At 42.0% G+C, this 16,791-nt stretch overlaps 1 protein-coding gene across 1 annotated transcript; it reads left to right on the forward strand.

Annotated features, from left to right (window-relative positions):
- Positions 1-2,987: 2,987 nt before the first annotated feature.
- On the forward strand, positions 2,988-4,469 carry LOC119415840 (potassium voltage-gated channel subfamily A member 1-like). The gene has a single exon (XM_037683015.1). The coding sequence runs from the start codon at positions 2,994-2,996 to the stop codon at positions 4,467-4,469; it is 1,476 nt and encodes a 491-aa protein (XP_037538943.1). The 5' UTR covers positions 2,988-2,993.
- The last annotated feature ends 12,322 nt before the right edge of the window (positions 4,470-16,791 follow it).

The following is a 16,791-nucleotide window of genomic DNA, read 5'->3' on the forward strand; positions in this document are numbered from 1 at the left end:
ATTCAACCTGTATTTATACAGGTTAGTCTCATTGAGCCTCGAGGACTCTTTTACATGAGAGACCTGTATATAAATATTAGCAGAAGGTGTGTTTTCAAGTTTGGACCCTGCTCTTTTACTTCTTTTAGCTTCTAGCTAAGACTTAAGCTTTTAGCTAACATTTTGCTTCTTTTAGCTATACTCTGCTTTAGCTTTAAACTAGCAACAGCGTATTTAGCGCTATCCATGGTGCTGAAAGTCTCAGTTTTCTGGTAACGTAAAAGAAATTAAATAGTCTCTTTCTGCTCAACATCAGGGGTCAATTGTACATTTTTTTCAGGTAAGGACTTTTTTATTGATCCATCCTCCACAAAAGGTGGGTCTGTGTCGGTGGTTGTCTGTCTATTAGCAAAATATAATGGACCACCAGACTGAGTTTGATTAAACTCTCAAGAAGTCATTGTGTGCATCTAACTGTATAACTTTTGGAGCCATCCTATTCAAGATGGCCGCCACAGCTAACAGACCTCAGCTAACACAAAAATTGCTAACTCACTAAGTTTTATAGATATGCTACAATTTGGCGTGATAGCTGAATGTTATGTCCAACACGTGCTGAGCATTTACAAATTGTGCAAAATATTTGTTAAAATCTTTGGCATTAAGAGTTTGAGTCAGCCCTGTCGATCTGTTAGTAAAATATCTCATGAAGACAGTGGTGTGGTCTTTGTGATATGCGGGTATAGAAAAGCTTGGGAATTTCAGTGTACCCACTTAAAACTGTCCAATGATACGTGACATGTGTCATCGTCAACACATCTGGAACATTTTATAGACACACTGAGTTGGTTCAACCTGTTTTATTTATAATTAATACTTCAGTACTTGCTACTTGAACATGTTTTGCTTTGATACTGTTTTATAAAATCTATAACATGTTGCCAACTGTTGTACAAAGTGTGTTGTACTACCTTTATTCAAATATCAGAGAAAATTTGAAATGTTCAATATGTTTAAAAATCTAAATAAATTGACGATATTATATTGTACTAACCCGTGTACTTGGGTTTCTAAGCACAGTACACCCAGTACAAAAATGTAGACTACACCACTGCATGGATGGGTTTTGACTGAATTCACAGAAAGTAAACTTTGAACAGAGATCTGTTGGAGTCTGCCCTGATCAAGATGGCTGCTCCACCTTCTCAGTTAACACTAAAAGGGTTGTCACTTAGTCCTAAAGTTCGGTGTGGTAGTAGCCGAGAGTCATCCCCATCACGTGCTCCGAGCATTAAAACGCAAGCTCTTTGAGGACAACTTGGCTCGCAAGCTGGCGGGCGATATACATTCCTTCGTTTCCATCAGGGAAAGGTTTTCGGTGTGATTCTGCACAGCTTTAAAGTTTTTTTTATTATAAAAGCTGGAGAAATGTGATGCAGACAGATCAGACCTGCAGGTTTGTGTCTCTGGTTGCGCCAGAGCTGGCAGACTGGTTCTGTGGTGTATGAAGTTCTGCTCCTCCTGTGGAGCCGCTCTGCATTGCGTCGAAACCCCCCTCTTCCTCCTCCTCCTCCTCCTCCTCCCTCCCTCCCTCTCCTCTCCTCTCCTCCGCTGTTCTCGCATGTTAAACGCACATCCAGACATGCTTGTTGAGAAACCGTTCGATGGCGCTCTTGCGTGTTGTTCACCCATCGTTGTTTCATTTTTTAATTTTTGTCAGTCGTGCTCACCGTCCTCTGCTGGAGCACATTCTGCCCGTCATCCGGTCTCGTGGCAGAAAGCAGCAGATTTCTGCTGATGCAGTGATGTCTGGAAATGTCAAGGGCTCGCTTCTCTCCCCTTAATGTATTTCCCCCCGCAGCTGCAGCGTCAGAGTCTCTCCTGCGGTGGACTTTCAGCCCTCCTCACCACCGTGCCGGCCGGGAAGCCACTTCTGCAGCCTAACAAGCTCATCTTTTTGCTTCTCTTTTCCATCCCAGCTCTCTCTTTTTCTTTTTAAGCCTTATTTTTAGTGAAGTTTACAAGTAAACTAAGGTTTTAGGCTCGTTTTTGTTATTTTATTTATTTTTTTAGTAGGTGCAACCTAAAGTTCCCAGCTGACACACACCGGCTTCCTGCTGTTGGATGATTTTACTCGAGGCTAAGACGCATTCAAGACCTCCAGAGACCAAACTGTAAGTCCCTGAAACTGCTGACTTGTACAAAAGTTATATGTTTGGTGATTTTAGTGTCATCAAGAGCTTTTTTTGCATTCATGCTTTTGCTGTAGTGCTTTCTTCTTGCCTTTATCCATTTAGAAACGGTCAGTACCGGTTTAAATGCATGCAGAAAGCAGGAGTTCCCACAGTGTGTGTTAAATGCTCTGCGTCACACTGCAACTGTCTTTTGTGACAGGATAAATCACAGCCGTGCTCTTTGAATATGAAGAGCCCCAAAGTTTGTATGAGAAACTGAGCAAACATTGCTGCAGAAATTTGACATGAAAAATAAGCCTAAGTTATAGGTTCAAATTACAAATTATGGTCACAATAAACTCACCAGTGAATGTATCTACTAAAAACAAATGGTTGAAACTTCTAAATGGCTGCAGTAATTGTAGCCTCATGAATGTGGAGGAATAAATAAATAAATGAACTGCAGAAAAATGCTGAGCCAGCAAATATCTTGGCTGTTTGATTCCATTATCCCCTTCCTCCCCCCCCCCCCCCCCCTGCTCCCCTCCCTCTTTCTTTGGTTGACAGAAGCAGCAGTAGCAACTGCTGCACATGCACTGGAGAGCAGCAATGGTCAAGTCAGCGAGAGCCGCAGTGGAGCCGCACTGAGGCAAAGCAGCCAACCACCCCCCCTCGCGACTGGGGACGCCTCCAACAAACTAAGGGGTGTGGGAAGCTGAGGAGTGGAAAAATTTTTCCCAACCCTGAATGCCCGGTCAGTCCAACTAACCAACACCACTGCATAATTCCCACTCCTCTTCTTTCTGCTCTTCTTACGTTGCCACCTCCTCCTCCCCCAAAATGACCGTAGTAGCGGGGGACAACATGGATGAGACCTCAGCCGTCCCAGGCCACCCTCAGGATGCCTACCCTCCGGACCACAATGACCATGAGTGCTGCGAGAGGGTGGTCATTAACATAGCCGGCCTCCGGTTTGAGACTCAGTTGAAAACTCTCTCCCAGTTTCCAGAGACGTTGCTAGGCAACCCCAAAAAGAGGATGCGGTATTTTGACCCCTTGAGAAACGAGTACTTCTTTGACAGAAACCGTCCAAGCTTTGATGCCATCCTGTACTACTATCAGTCTGGGGGGCGACTAAGAAGGCCAGTGAATGTTCCCTTGGACATGTTCTCAGAAGAAATCAAATTTTACGAGCTGGGAGTGGACGCCATGGAGAGGTTTCGAGAGGACGAGGGTTTCATCAGAGAGGAAGAGCGTCCTTTGCCTGACAAGGAGTTCCAGCGTCAAATTTGGCTCCTTTTTGAGCACCCAGAAAGCTCAGGAACCGCCAGAGGGATCGCCATCGTATCTGTGATGGTCATCCTGATTTCAATAGTCATATTTTGTCTGGAGACTTTACCACAGCTGAAGGAAGACCCAATGGGTCGATTCGAGACAATTGGGAACATTACTATTTATTATAAACCAAATATCCTCACTGACCCCTTCTTTGTCATTGAGACTCTCTGTATAATATGGTTCTCGTTTGAGTTGATAGTACGCTTTTTGGCGTGCCCAAGCAAACCGGCCTTCTTCAAGAACATGATGAACACGATTGACATTGTGGCTATCATTCCCTATTTCATCACACTTGGCACTGAGCTGGCAGAAGACCCAGAAAAGGAGGGGGTAGGGGAGCAAGCAACATCTCTGGCCATCCTCAGGGTGATCCGTCTGGTTAGGGTGTTTCGGATCTTCAAGTTGTCACGACACTCCAAGGGCCTTCAGATTCTGGGCCAGACCTTAAAGGCCAGCATGCGAGAGCTGGGATTGCTGATCTTTTTTCTGTTCATCGGAGTCATCTTGTTTTCAAGTGCAGTCTACTTTGCTGAAGCAGAGGAGCAAGGCTCCCACTTTGGCAGCATACCGGATGCGTTCTGGTGGGCTGTTGTATCCATGACAACTGTGGGTTATGGGGACATGGTTCCAGTCACCATCGGAGGCAAGATTGTAGGATCGCTGTGTGCGATCGCTGGAGTCTTAACAATTGCCCTCCCAGTGCCTGTCATTGTGTCCAACTTCAATTACTTCTACCACAGAGAAACCGAGGGAGAGGAGCAGGCCCAGCTACTCAATGTCAGCAACCCCAACATCCCCTCTGAAACCAACTCCAGCCGCCGCAGCTCATCCACCGTCAGCAAGTCAGAGTACATGGAGATTGATGGGGATATCAACAATAGCATAGACAACTTTAGGGAGGCAAACCTTAGAACTGGCAATTGCACTATAGCCAACCAAAACTGTGTGAATAAAAGCAAGCTGCTTACAGATGTTTAAACATCATATAGGTAATTTAGGCTCTCTATGGTACAGTCACACATGGGGTAGACCACAAGTTAGGAATGCTTCATTTACTTCTCTCTCCAAGAGCACTCTATGGCATTAGGCCTATAAATATGCTCAGTCATGAAGAAACTCAAGAAAACAAAGCTTTGAAAGTGTTACCCATGTAGATAGAATAATTAATTTTACTGATCCTACAACTATATAGTTAAGTAAAAGAAAACATTGATTATTACATGTGTACATGGCTCCTTAGAGGATGCAGAGCACATCCTGTCTTATGAGACAACGACGTAACAGATTCAAACCTTATGCATGGAGTACAGATGACATTTCAGCAAGTTGCACAATGCACCAGAAATGACTGCAAACATTCAAGCCTCTGAGCCAAGAGGTAACCCGCCAAGAAGTTAGATGACCCCACCTCTCCCTTAATCTTCCTCACGCACCCAACCCCATAATCTTCTATCCTCTCCCTGCAAAGGATCTGCTACTCAGCAAAGCACCTTACAGTAGGAAGACTGACCTCTCTCTCGTTTGGATGTACACAGATGACGATCCGCTTGCTTCATGGACATCTGCAATGCTGCTGTTTTGTGACAGCTGCTGTAATCGTGTTATCACCAAGTGATTCAATGCCATGCCCTTTATAGATGCAACACAGCACAATGATAAACGTAAGCTTCACACGAGCATGATCTAGAGAACTTCCATGTCGATTATCAGCGTGCATGAGACATATGTCACTAAGTGGGAAATGATGTTCATTTCCCCACTTCTCATATGTTGTCATACCTGAGTGCACTGGATAAGTTTTTTATTGTTTACTTATTTCTTTGAATTGCTAATCATTTAGAAGTATAGAAACTGAATGTTAAATCTCTAAGGGAACAGTACATAAATGAGATCATAGCATGAAAAAAGTAACCTGCATTATGGCTTATTGACCAAGGTACTTTTGTATCCTCGTATATTTAATGCATGATGTGAGTATACAGCTTGTTGTAGGTCATGCATTCTGCAGTGCCCTATTGTCAGGGAAACTGAGGAAGTCAAAAATTGGGGTGCTACTGAATTATGATCTAACAAACCCACAGTGAGGATGCAGAGTTTCCAATTTAACAGTAGACAAAAAAATTGACTAGATATTGACATTTTACTACTATCAAAAATGCATAAAGTCATAATAAGCACCAGTTACAGTAATAATGCAGTGCATGGACCTTGTTTGAACAAGAAAAGTCCACATCTTTTTAGTCATGCTTTCATCTTCACTACTAATTTTAGTAAATCTGATTTCAAAACACACTGAAAAGGCTTGATACCAAACTTCATCTCACATTTCAGAGAGTTCTTCCAGTATTAGTTGCCAGTGCCTTTATTCCTTCCACCAACAGGACCGGTGAAAGTGCCTCCGTGGTTTTTGTGTGTGATTGAGCTGTGGGTTTGAAGCGGCTGCTGGTTGGGATGCTAGTTGAGTAAGGTTAAAACAGCAGGTGACAGTGGTAGAAAAAACAAAAGATACAGATGCTGTCATGCACAACTTAGTTTTCATGCTGATATGCACTTAAACATGCCATTAAGCAGCAATGCATTGTACTCAGCACGTTGACCATTTTGATTCAAAAGGGAATGTTGGATTTTTGCTCATGCCTCTGTGTTTTCTTTGTGCGCCATGCATCCTTTCAGGGTCTCTACCTCAGCGAGGTCATTGCAAACTTGCCACAGAGCTGCAACCCCTCAGTGCAAGGCTTCCTACACCTATACACAAACATAAATGTATATAATGCAAACCTTAAGTGTAAACTGCAGAGATGCAATATTGAATGTGACAGTCCCAAAGCCTTTACACAAGTACTTACATAAAGGGCAAGTAGGGTACAAATATTATCCCCCCCCCCCCCCCATTGTTTCCACCCACTTAACGCTGCGCACAATCAGGCCATTCAATTCATTTGTGAAGAGTTTGTTGAAATGACACAACACCCCCTCTCTCCCTTTCCTGTCTTATTGCAGTTATTGGGCATTACAGTGTACATCAAAATGAAGTCCAATTTGAATTTTTAGGTGTTTGCTATTTTTTCCACACTTATTTTTTTTTAATTTTAGAGTGGTGAATTGCAGGTAGATGGGGACAAATTGTTACTTGAATATCTCCAGCTACTGTGTACTGATCTGCTATCAGTTCTGAGAGAACTTCATCCGTAGCGTAGTAAAAGTCTGCACTGTGCTGTGTGCTTTTATTTTATTTATTTTTTTCAAATCTCACTCTCCTGACAGGATTTTAAAAAAATAGCTCCACTGCAGAGCTACTCCAATGTCCGAGCTGTTTCTGTTGGTACAATGGCTGTCCTTTGTGGTGCTAGTACAAGACTACCACTAATGTCTTCCCTACACGAACAAATGAAGCAGAAACAAGCCTTTGTTCATTGTTCAGAAACTGATTGTTCTAATTCTAATTGTTTTCCAAACATCTCGTGTTATTGATGGTTAAAGTTTAAAGAGCTGTTTGTCACTTTGATCGTTGTACTGTACTTTTCAAGAGTCTCATCCTCAGGCAAAAACCTTATGACAAGAAAAAAGACTGGTGATTCAATTTATCTAGGCTTTTTTGTACATTAGGACAGCTAAGACCTAAAAGCATGTACTTTAATAACTTATATAGGACAATACAATATCCTCAAATACAGCTATCAAGAAATTGTTTAAGAGTAGATTTTGATTGAAATAATCCAAAGTGATGAAAATGCAAATGATACCCTCACATTATCAGTGAGGGCATGAACAGATGGTGCTATGCTTTGACTGACCCAAGGAAAATGAGCCTTTACAACAGCAATAGAAAGATGTATAACCTGTTTATGAAATTTTGTTCTTGTTGTTGCTGCTGTATAATGTGAAAAACATGCCTGCAAAGACAATAGAGTTATTTGACGCACTGTAATTTTGATTGTTTGTTCTGGTAGTACGGTAGCAGGGTCTGATCTTAGAGGTAGGCATTTTATTTAGGCTCCCTTCACACTGGATCAAGACCTCATGATGCTCTCCACCTCCAACACCACCTATCTTAACGTGGCTGGATCAGACAAAATTTGGAAAAACAAATTTGGAAAAACATTCAGCTTGAAAGCTTTCCTGATTCTGCTGTGTTGTTAGCGCTTGATTTCACATTTATTACAATTAATTTATCCACTCATTCAAAGTTTAAAACAGCATAATCACCAAATGGAACATTCTTGCAATGATCCTATCACGTCTGCCCTCAAATGTGCCACATCACAGGCCCCATCCTGGCACAACTGACAGCGCTACCACTACTGGTGTCAACCTGCACTCAGTTGTTTCCAGAATCAGAATAAGTTTTATTATAATTGTACTGAAATACAGTGAAATTATGTTCGTACAGTACAAAGATGGGCGGAGTGCACGTTGCTGCTGCTCCAAAAGCACGGCCCCTTATTCTTTAGATAGAAAAGGGGAAAATGCCACGAGGAAAGGATCGTGATATTACACAAAAAATATTTTTTCACACCTTGTCTTTATCAGGACACGATTTAAGACATGAAAAAAAAACTATCAGCAAGCACATTTATAAACACATTACATAATGTATGTATTAGACGGCAAGACGGTGAGATTCGTCCATGAAGCACTTCCAAATAGTCTTGATAAGATGTTGGTATCAGCTGGTACAGCTCTGATAAGCATTCACAAAAGTTCTCTGGGGTGGGCAGTTGCGATAGGAAGAGCATTCTTAGTTTACACATATCCCAGGAGATATTTGATGTCAGCCTGCTTCGAGGCCAAACGGGGAATTCAGATAAGCCACAGTTGTTGATTTTTTTTCAGGCAGACTGTTATTTATCATTAGCCTTGAGTTCTGCTGGTACTTTTGATCCAAAATTGCCAGATTTGTGGGCATTCCACTGGTCTGTGCTTATGAGTCCCCTCCAAGGTCGTCCCCAACATGTTGGCGAGTCCCAGAAGCTGCAAGTGGCCTACGATTCTCGCACATTGCTTTCCTCTTATGGTTTAGCTCGTAAATTAGATGATTTTGAGGCTCTAAGCACGAACCAAACCTTCACACAGGGTCGGCAGCTTTGCCATTGCCAAACTGCTGCCGCTGTTTTCTTTAATAGCCGATAACATAGGTATCTACCGGTGCCAAAAAGCAGAAACCCTGCTATCATGATTCAAATGATATAAACATCTTCGGTGTCCCCGAGACAATACAGAAAGGCACATCAGTTTCCAAACCTCCCACGGATCCATGACGTATCCTGCCGCGTGCGTTTCAGCGGTGCATGAGGGCTCTCCAGGACCCTGTCACTTTGTTGGAAAAATTTTATCGATTGCTTTGAAAGTCCAGCTGACTAGATCCATGACAGTAGTTTACGTTTCGGAAGATGTGTAAATAGGAGTTCCAATACACAGACAGAGAGCAAAAAAGCAGGACGGGAGAGAGGAGAAAGGTGTCCATCTTGCACGAGAGCGAGTGAGGAAAAAGTCTTGTGATCTGTGGAGTTTTTTTACGTATGTTTGGACCTCCACCATCAGATTGAGCCTTTTTGTGGAGGAGGATATTCAGGAGCATAAATGAATGTAGGTGAAGGGGTTTCCTGTGCAAAACTTCAAACACTTTCCAATGCAAGAAGAACTGATCAGGATGAGGACAGGGCATCAGGGCAGCGTGGCCAATACGGCTTCAGAATCTCAACAAACAAGCTACTGTATGTGGTTTTCTGTATGGAAATGCTTCCACTTACCACTCCAACACTTTGCCCAGAATTTGTTACACGACCACCTTATTATGAAATGACAATCTTGCAATAAAAGTTTTCTGCTTGCTCATAAACCCATGACCGATCACATGCAACACTCGGCACGACCCTGCAAAGACAACACACGTTCCTTATAATTTTTCACATATTAAACCAGGTCTTTATCTAGAGTGAAGGGGGCATTAAGGAAATAAAAACAAGATGTTTAAAAGAAATGCAGTTTCTAGTTGGAACCAAAGCTCACAAATGGCTCAATCAAACTTGCAACAAAGTACAGTGCTTGGAGTAAATTTATCTTCAGTTTATGATTTAGAAGGACAATTACTAATGTTTAAATGGTTTTACATAATGATCTGTTTGGATCATGGCAGATTACTATGCTTCTGCAAAAAAAAAAAAAGGTAAAAAATGCCAACAATAGCAACATAAGTTAATATTCTAAAATGTCACGAAAATAAAAAGCTGTTTTATCTACGACATGTAACATAAAATCAACCACTATATTCTGCAATTATGTAAGAAGTTTCATGTGCAATCTAATTTTTCTCTGTTTTTGTTTTGTTTATGGCAACACTGAAACAAACAAGCCTTATACTGAATATGAAAACAAGAAGTTCCTCCTGAAAGCCATGAAAAAGAAGCCCACTGTACGATGAGCACTAGATGATGTGGAGTATTAGAAACAATATGTAGTTTATGTTTTTGGTTTCGAGAAAACATGTAGAACAAAGTACACCATTCATTCCTGTTCACAGTTTGTTTTTACGAGCTTTCCTGCTGAACATTCTGCTATAAACTACAGAGACCTTCTGATTGCAAAAATTCAATCTGCATGGGCAATGGAAGACTGCATGAGCTTCACCCTTCAAGCTGCTGATCAACTAATAACACGGTTGCATCGAATTGAACAGAAACCCTTGCTCTCATCTGCACCGAGGCTTCCTGTAAAGCTCTGTCGTGAACGTAGTTGTGAAAAGCGCCCTTTGCTGGATTTTTCTTAAAAGCACCTTAGCGCTGGCTGCAACACCGGGACGCCGCTGGGTGTCTGAGCCGTGCTCGGACCGTCTCTGTGGGGTGTTCAGGTTGTGTTGGCTAGACTCTGAATGTGAGCGAGGACAACAAGGGCTAGTTTCTTAGACTCTAGTTCTCAGAAGCTCTTTAAAGAGACACTGTAGCAATGCTGGTTTACGAGGGAAACATGTCCATCATGTCTAAAACAGGACCACATTACAATCCTCTGTACAGAACTCCAGGCATTCTGGGTTTAAAACCAAGTCTTGATGCTGGATCGCTTCTTTTTGCCTACTGTGGAGAAATGGGATTGATTCTCGGGATGTTGTGTAACTTGATTAAGATGTTCTTGTTTGTTTTTACAAGTCTGATGGCAATGAGTTTGTATTTTCTGTCAGAAATGTACATTCTCCTGCTGTTAGGAGGAAGCTGGGCCTTTCTTGAGTGCAGCACTTATGGACTGACGAAGTCTTCTGCTCCTCTTTTCATCCACAAAGCAAACCAAACTCTGTTCTCTAATCCAGCTGTCATTGTCATGTTTTGTTGACCAAGGATTGTGTGTTCAGTTTGTAAGATAATGACAAAGGCATGGTCTGTGATCTATGCAAGGGTTATTTGTTTGATTGTTTTTTCTTACGTCACTTATAATTCATCTTACATTTCCTTCAATAAATTTTTAAGGATCTGCTCGTGTTTGCTTTTTTTCTGCTCGAGCACAGTCAAAGTGTTTATCTCACCTACAGACGTACAAATACGCATAGTCCTGTGTAAACGTCGTAATCTACTCCAGATTTCTTTATATTCTACTTCTAAGATGCCAGACGTTCTTATAATCTTTTCAATTCTTTAGACTTTTTGAAGGTGGTGGCACAGTGGCTTAGTTGGTAGAGCTGCCGCCTCTCAGTGAGAAGGTTGCCGGTTCAAATCCCTGCCGAGGGCCTTTCTGGGTGGAGTTTGCATGTTCTCTCCGTGCTGTGTGGGTTTTCTCCGCGTACTCTGACAGACCAAAAACATGCATGTTAGACTGATTTGTAACTCTAAATTGTTTCTAGGTGAGAGTGAGAGAGTGAATGGTTGTTTGTCTCGTTTGTCTCTATGTGTCCCTGTGATGGACTGGAGACCTGTCCAGGGTGTCCCCCGCCTCTCGCACAGTGACTGCTGGATATGGGCACCAGTGACCCCTGTGACCCGGAAAGGAAGAAGCTGGTAAAATATGATGGATGGCTGGATGGATGGATGGACTTTGTGAAGGTATTTCAATGTATTTTATTGGACTTTGGCTGCTTTTTCACCATTTTTAGTCTGATTCCTGTACTGGACAGTGACCACATATTGTACAGTCTGAGTAGACACGTGGCGGACAAAAGAAGACACGTCGGGCCTGACAGAAACCTTCTACAGCAACTGAAATTAATGAGAAGCAGGAGAAATGTCCTCCAAAAACCAGACTGAATTTGAACTATGCATCATTTTCAGTTGACATGTCAAGTTTTCATCTCTTTGGGAATCACGTTTCGGTTCCAAAATGCGAATTCATTTCCAAGAAGTGTTTTCTTCTGTATTTTTATACGTTTAATCAAAGAAATTGGAACAAATGGCGTCTTTGTGGTTGCTGGTGGCAAAAAGCCTGAAGCTCCAATTCAATCATCTCCTTGTTGACTCCATACTGGTGCACCATTTGTGTTTAAATGCGTTTGAATGGGCAGCATGGTGGCGCAACTGGTAGAGCTGCTGCCTCTCAGCGAGCAGGTCCCTGGTTCAAACCCCGGTCCAGGGGCCTTTCTGGGTGGAGTTTGCATGTTCTCTTTGTGCATGCGTGGGTTTTCTCCGGGTACTCCGGTTTCCTCCCACAGACCAAAAACATGCATGTTAGGCTGATTGGTAACTCTAAATTGTCCCTAGGTGTGAGTGAGAGAGTGAATGGTTGTTTGTCTCTATGTGTCCCTGTGATGAACTTGCGACCCGTCCAGGGTGTACCCCGCCCCTCGCACAGTGATTGCTGGACATGGGCACCGGCGACACCCGTGACCCAAAATGGAACAAGCGGGTAAAGATAATGGATGGATGGATGAATGCGTTTGAATGTCTAAATAATTCACAGGTTAGAGTTAAATTTGTAAAAAATAACAACAAAATCTATACATTTCTGTAAAAATGGTCAGGTACTAGGCAAAATTAGTTAAAAATGGTCAAAATGTGAAGAAAACTTTTTAAGGATCTTTATAAAAAATATGGCTGCGGTGAGATTTCAGGACATCTGGCTGCTTGACAGAATATTAACATTTTACGATTAACTCAAGACGTTTGTTTCACCTGCTGTTGGTGCCCTTTCACTTTGAGCAGAAATGTGCAGGGTTCAAACGACCACAGTACTGTTTCATCTGAGCCATTAGCTTTAAACGATGGGACTAATAGTTCACTAATCCTCCTCTCCCAAGAGGGGATCACTTACTGCTATCACCACATGCACGTTGATTCACACCTCAAAGGTGTGAAAAGCTGCTCTCGCTCGCAGCTGCCTCTGATCCACTGAGCGAAGAACTTCACCACTGCAAATATGCAAAAATTACAGCCTTTCTATCCATATTTTCTATTAACAAAATACTGAATATAGACGGCCTATAAAGTCTTTTAAATATACAATCTTATTATACGTCACATTTCACAACTCTAGTGATTTTAAACAGATGATGGTGTGAGTCGCAGCGATAATAGATAGTCCTTGGGTACATTCAGTTCCTCCTGCCGCACGGCAGGACCTCGAGACGTTACCGCAGGTCCTGCTTTCACTTGTTTTACTGACATGACTTCATAATTTACAGTCTGAGGAAGTGTGTTCTTAAAGAGCCACACTCTGGTTTTACACATATTACTATCACTTGTTTTAATAGTTGGGCCCTTTTTAACCTTCACTCTCTGAGCCATGTTGGTTTCATGAAAAAAGGCTGAACTCCAGGTGGCTGCAGGTTGACGTGAAGTTCTTTAAAAAGACTTCATGTTAATAAATTTAGCAAAGACCATGACTTTCTTGCAAAAGAGAGGAGTGATCTCAGTGGGATTTGCCTGGCTAAATAAATAAATCAAAAATAAAATTTCCCACTAACAGTTAATCGGACCAAGGATTTGAAGATCTTTAGTAACTTTTCTGTAGCCTGTATGTTTATGTTGCAGGAAGTATTTCTGCAGGTGGGCACCTCTCTTGCCTTCACCACAGAGATAATAAAAACAGAAAATAAAACCTTCACAGTAAAACCATGATTCAGATCAGGTCTTGGGAACAACACAAGTGAGGCCCAGGTGAGTCATATTTCTTGTGTTTTATCAACAGATCGCCTGCACATGGTGTCTGCAGGTCATTTATCCGTGTCCTTCTCAGTTTTCCTGTTTCTGTTTGTTTTATAGTGTGACCTGAGCAGAAGTGAACCTCTTCCCTCTGCATTGCCCTCAGGAAATGCAGCACTCCTAACTCTGCAGGCAGCAGCAGTCAGGGTGGGGTAGGTTGGCACTGGTCCCACTCTTCCTCCTCTCACGCTCTCCTTTACTCTGACTCTGCTCATCTTCCTCTCTCAGGCTCTTCTTCATTCTGCCTCTCCTGAGTGCTAATAAGATCCACTGGCCTTTAATGACTAAAAGCATCACTGGAGGAGAAGCCCGGTCATCGTGGAGGGTTGCACACATGTGGAGCAGATACTTCACAGCTGTGCAGCTCTTATTTATGTCTCCTTCCTTACTCACACCACAGGACCAGCTCTGTTTTTAACACAGTGCTGACTGGACATCATGGTCTGTCCACTCGCTTCAAACATTTTTTTAATATTACTAATATTTTAATGCAAGAATATACTAAAAAAGGTCAAATTCACCAACTCTGCACTTTTAGCTTGAGCCGTAGCGTGTCATGCCAAACTGAATGCAAAGGGAGAACACCCTCACCTCTTCATGCTGCTGCCAAACATGATTAGTCATAAGATGTTTGTTTGTTGTTACTTCTAGTCTTTCATTGCAACTTTTCTGGATTAAAAAACAGATTATGATGCTGCAAGATTAAATATATACAAGCAGATACAGATTAAAAAAGATGCAAATGCTGTTTGCATCAAAATTACATAAAATATGTGCAGTCTAAAAACAAAATAAATTCCTTTAGATTTAACATTTAATATGTTGTCTGAACAATTTTAATCCTAATTCCATGGTTGAAATAAAAAATAAATTATTATTTTTCCTTTATGTTTGCAGCAGGAGCCCCTGATGGCCCACACATGTTGGTCAGCGTCTGTCCTACAAACTAGCTTTGCACTAGTTTTATTTCTTAAAAAGCAATATCTTGTTATTGTTTGAAGAAATGTTTAGAATAGAATAAAATAGAATACAATAGAATAAAATAGAATACAATAGATGATCCTCTGTGGGGAAATTTATGTTCTTGTAGTTGGAAACATTTACAAAAAGAGACAATAAAAAATACTGAACAAAATAAACAGTAATAAACAAAAATAACTTTACAGTAGTGACCCCCGGTGGCACAGTTAGTAGAGCTGTGGCCTCTCAGTAAGAAGGTTGCCGGTTCAAATCCAGGTCTGGGGACTTTCTGGGTGGAGTTTGCATGTTCTCTCCGTGCATGTGTGGGTTTTCTCCGGGTACTCCGGTTTCCTCCCACAGACCAAAAACATGCATGTTAGGCTGATTGGTAACTCTAAATTGTCTCTAGGTGTGAGTGAGAGAGGGAATGGTTGTTTGTCTCGTTTGTCTCTATGTGGCCCTGTGATGGACTGGCTGCTGGATATGGACACCAGTGATCCCCACAACCCAAAAAGGATGAAGCAGTAAATATAATGGATGGATGGATGGATGGATGGATGGATGGATGGATGGATGGATGGATGCAGTGAAGCTGGTGCTTCTGTCCAGAGGACAATGTGTGAGAGGTAGGGTAAACCTTGGACATGTCTCCAGTCCATCAGGGACACACAGAGACAAATGAGACAACCATTCACTCTCTCACTCACGCCCAGGGATAATTTAGATTTACCAACTAACCTAACATGGATGTTTATTGTTTACTGAAAGAAATCAAAATACACATAAAAACCCGTGTATACACGGTATTTCATGCAAACACTACACAAAAATGCCATGAGGCAAACATGTGACCCACATGCTGTGAGGCAACAGCACTAACCACTGCTCCATCATGTAGAAGCACACCATTAGTGTTAAATAGTTAGGAGAAATACTAAAACTAACCAAGTTTTATTCCAGTACTTTTTGACAGGTTTGACAGGCTTCATACCCAGAGATTAACAAAAATGTACTAAATTTATGATTATTTCTTTCTTGCTGTCACTTTTGTGCCTGCCTGCTGTGTTAGTGGCTAAATGTTTTATTTAAACTCTACAGCAAAGACGACTCAATCAGATGAAAAAAAAAGTGTAAATAACTCACACCTGATAAACCTAATGGGCAACTTTGCACCAGCGTCTAAGTATTTCTACTTGCTTTGTGAATACGACTCAGAGTTAGAGCCGATAGTGATTTGTCCAAATGATAGACAAAAACTGAGCGAAACAAGCACTGCACAATATCACTGAATCTGGGTCTTTGTGTATAAAGATTGTGCACAAATGCACAAAAATAGAAAAAACATGGAAACAGCTGGGGCGTTTTGACCCTGAGGCGTGAAATAGAACAAGCTTTAACTACCTCTTGAGGAAGAATTATTTGTTTTTGTGTGAATTGTTTTCATAAGAAAATGAGTCTGTTAAAAATGTTTATCCTGCACTAAGTTGACTGTATTAACTGATGCTTGTTTAAAGTCTCACGTCTATAAAGGTATCCAGATGCCAACATCGCCATGCAAATGAGACTTGAGTGTATTCAAACTGCGACCTGTGTCCTGGTAATTCCTGCTCGGCATGTTGGTGGCAACGGGGTGCTGTCGGTCAGTGCTGCAGCGGACTCCTCTCTCCTCCTCGTTGAACACTCCAGGGACTCTTCCACCTGCCTCAGCACGTCTTCGTCAATGAAAGGTCGCCTGTCAGCTGTTACATAAATGTGATTAAGGAAACAAACGCTTACAGGTAAAAATTTCCACGGCTGCATGTGCTGATTATCTCACCCCCTTTGTTCAATTACGCACACACACGCAGACACACACCTCACGCGGTCATAAAGGATGGCGAGTTTGCCTGAGTCAGGCTTCTTGATGTTCTCAGATCGATTTCTTTGAAGACAGACACTCATCTCGTATCCCTTATACAAAAGTGCCGAGCCATTCCTGTTGATGTCATCCAAAATGCTTCTCAAGGGCTTTTTCATTGAAGCCCTATCAGCTGTGCACGCACAGTATCAGATGATTAATCTAGATCAGATCACAAGTGTCCTCTGGTGATGACTTTACAGCTGTGGAACGCCAAATCATTGAGCTGCTGCTGCACCTCCTTCAGCAGAGTCACTGCTGAAAACTACCAACGCTATTAAACGCCCTGGGGTCGAACAGCACCCTATGAGGTCCATGTTCCCCC

This window comes from Nematolebias whitei, chromosome 10 (genome assembly GCF_014905685.2).
Source record: "Nematolebias whitei isolate Nwh7 chromosome 10, NemWhi1, whole genome shotgun sequence".
NCBI lineage: Eukaryota > Metazoa > Chordata > Actinopteri > Cyprinodontiformes > Rivulidae > Nematolebias > Nematolebias whitei.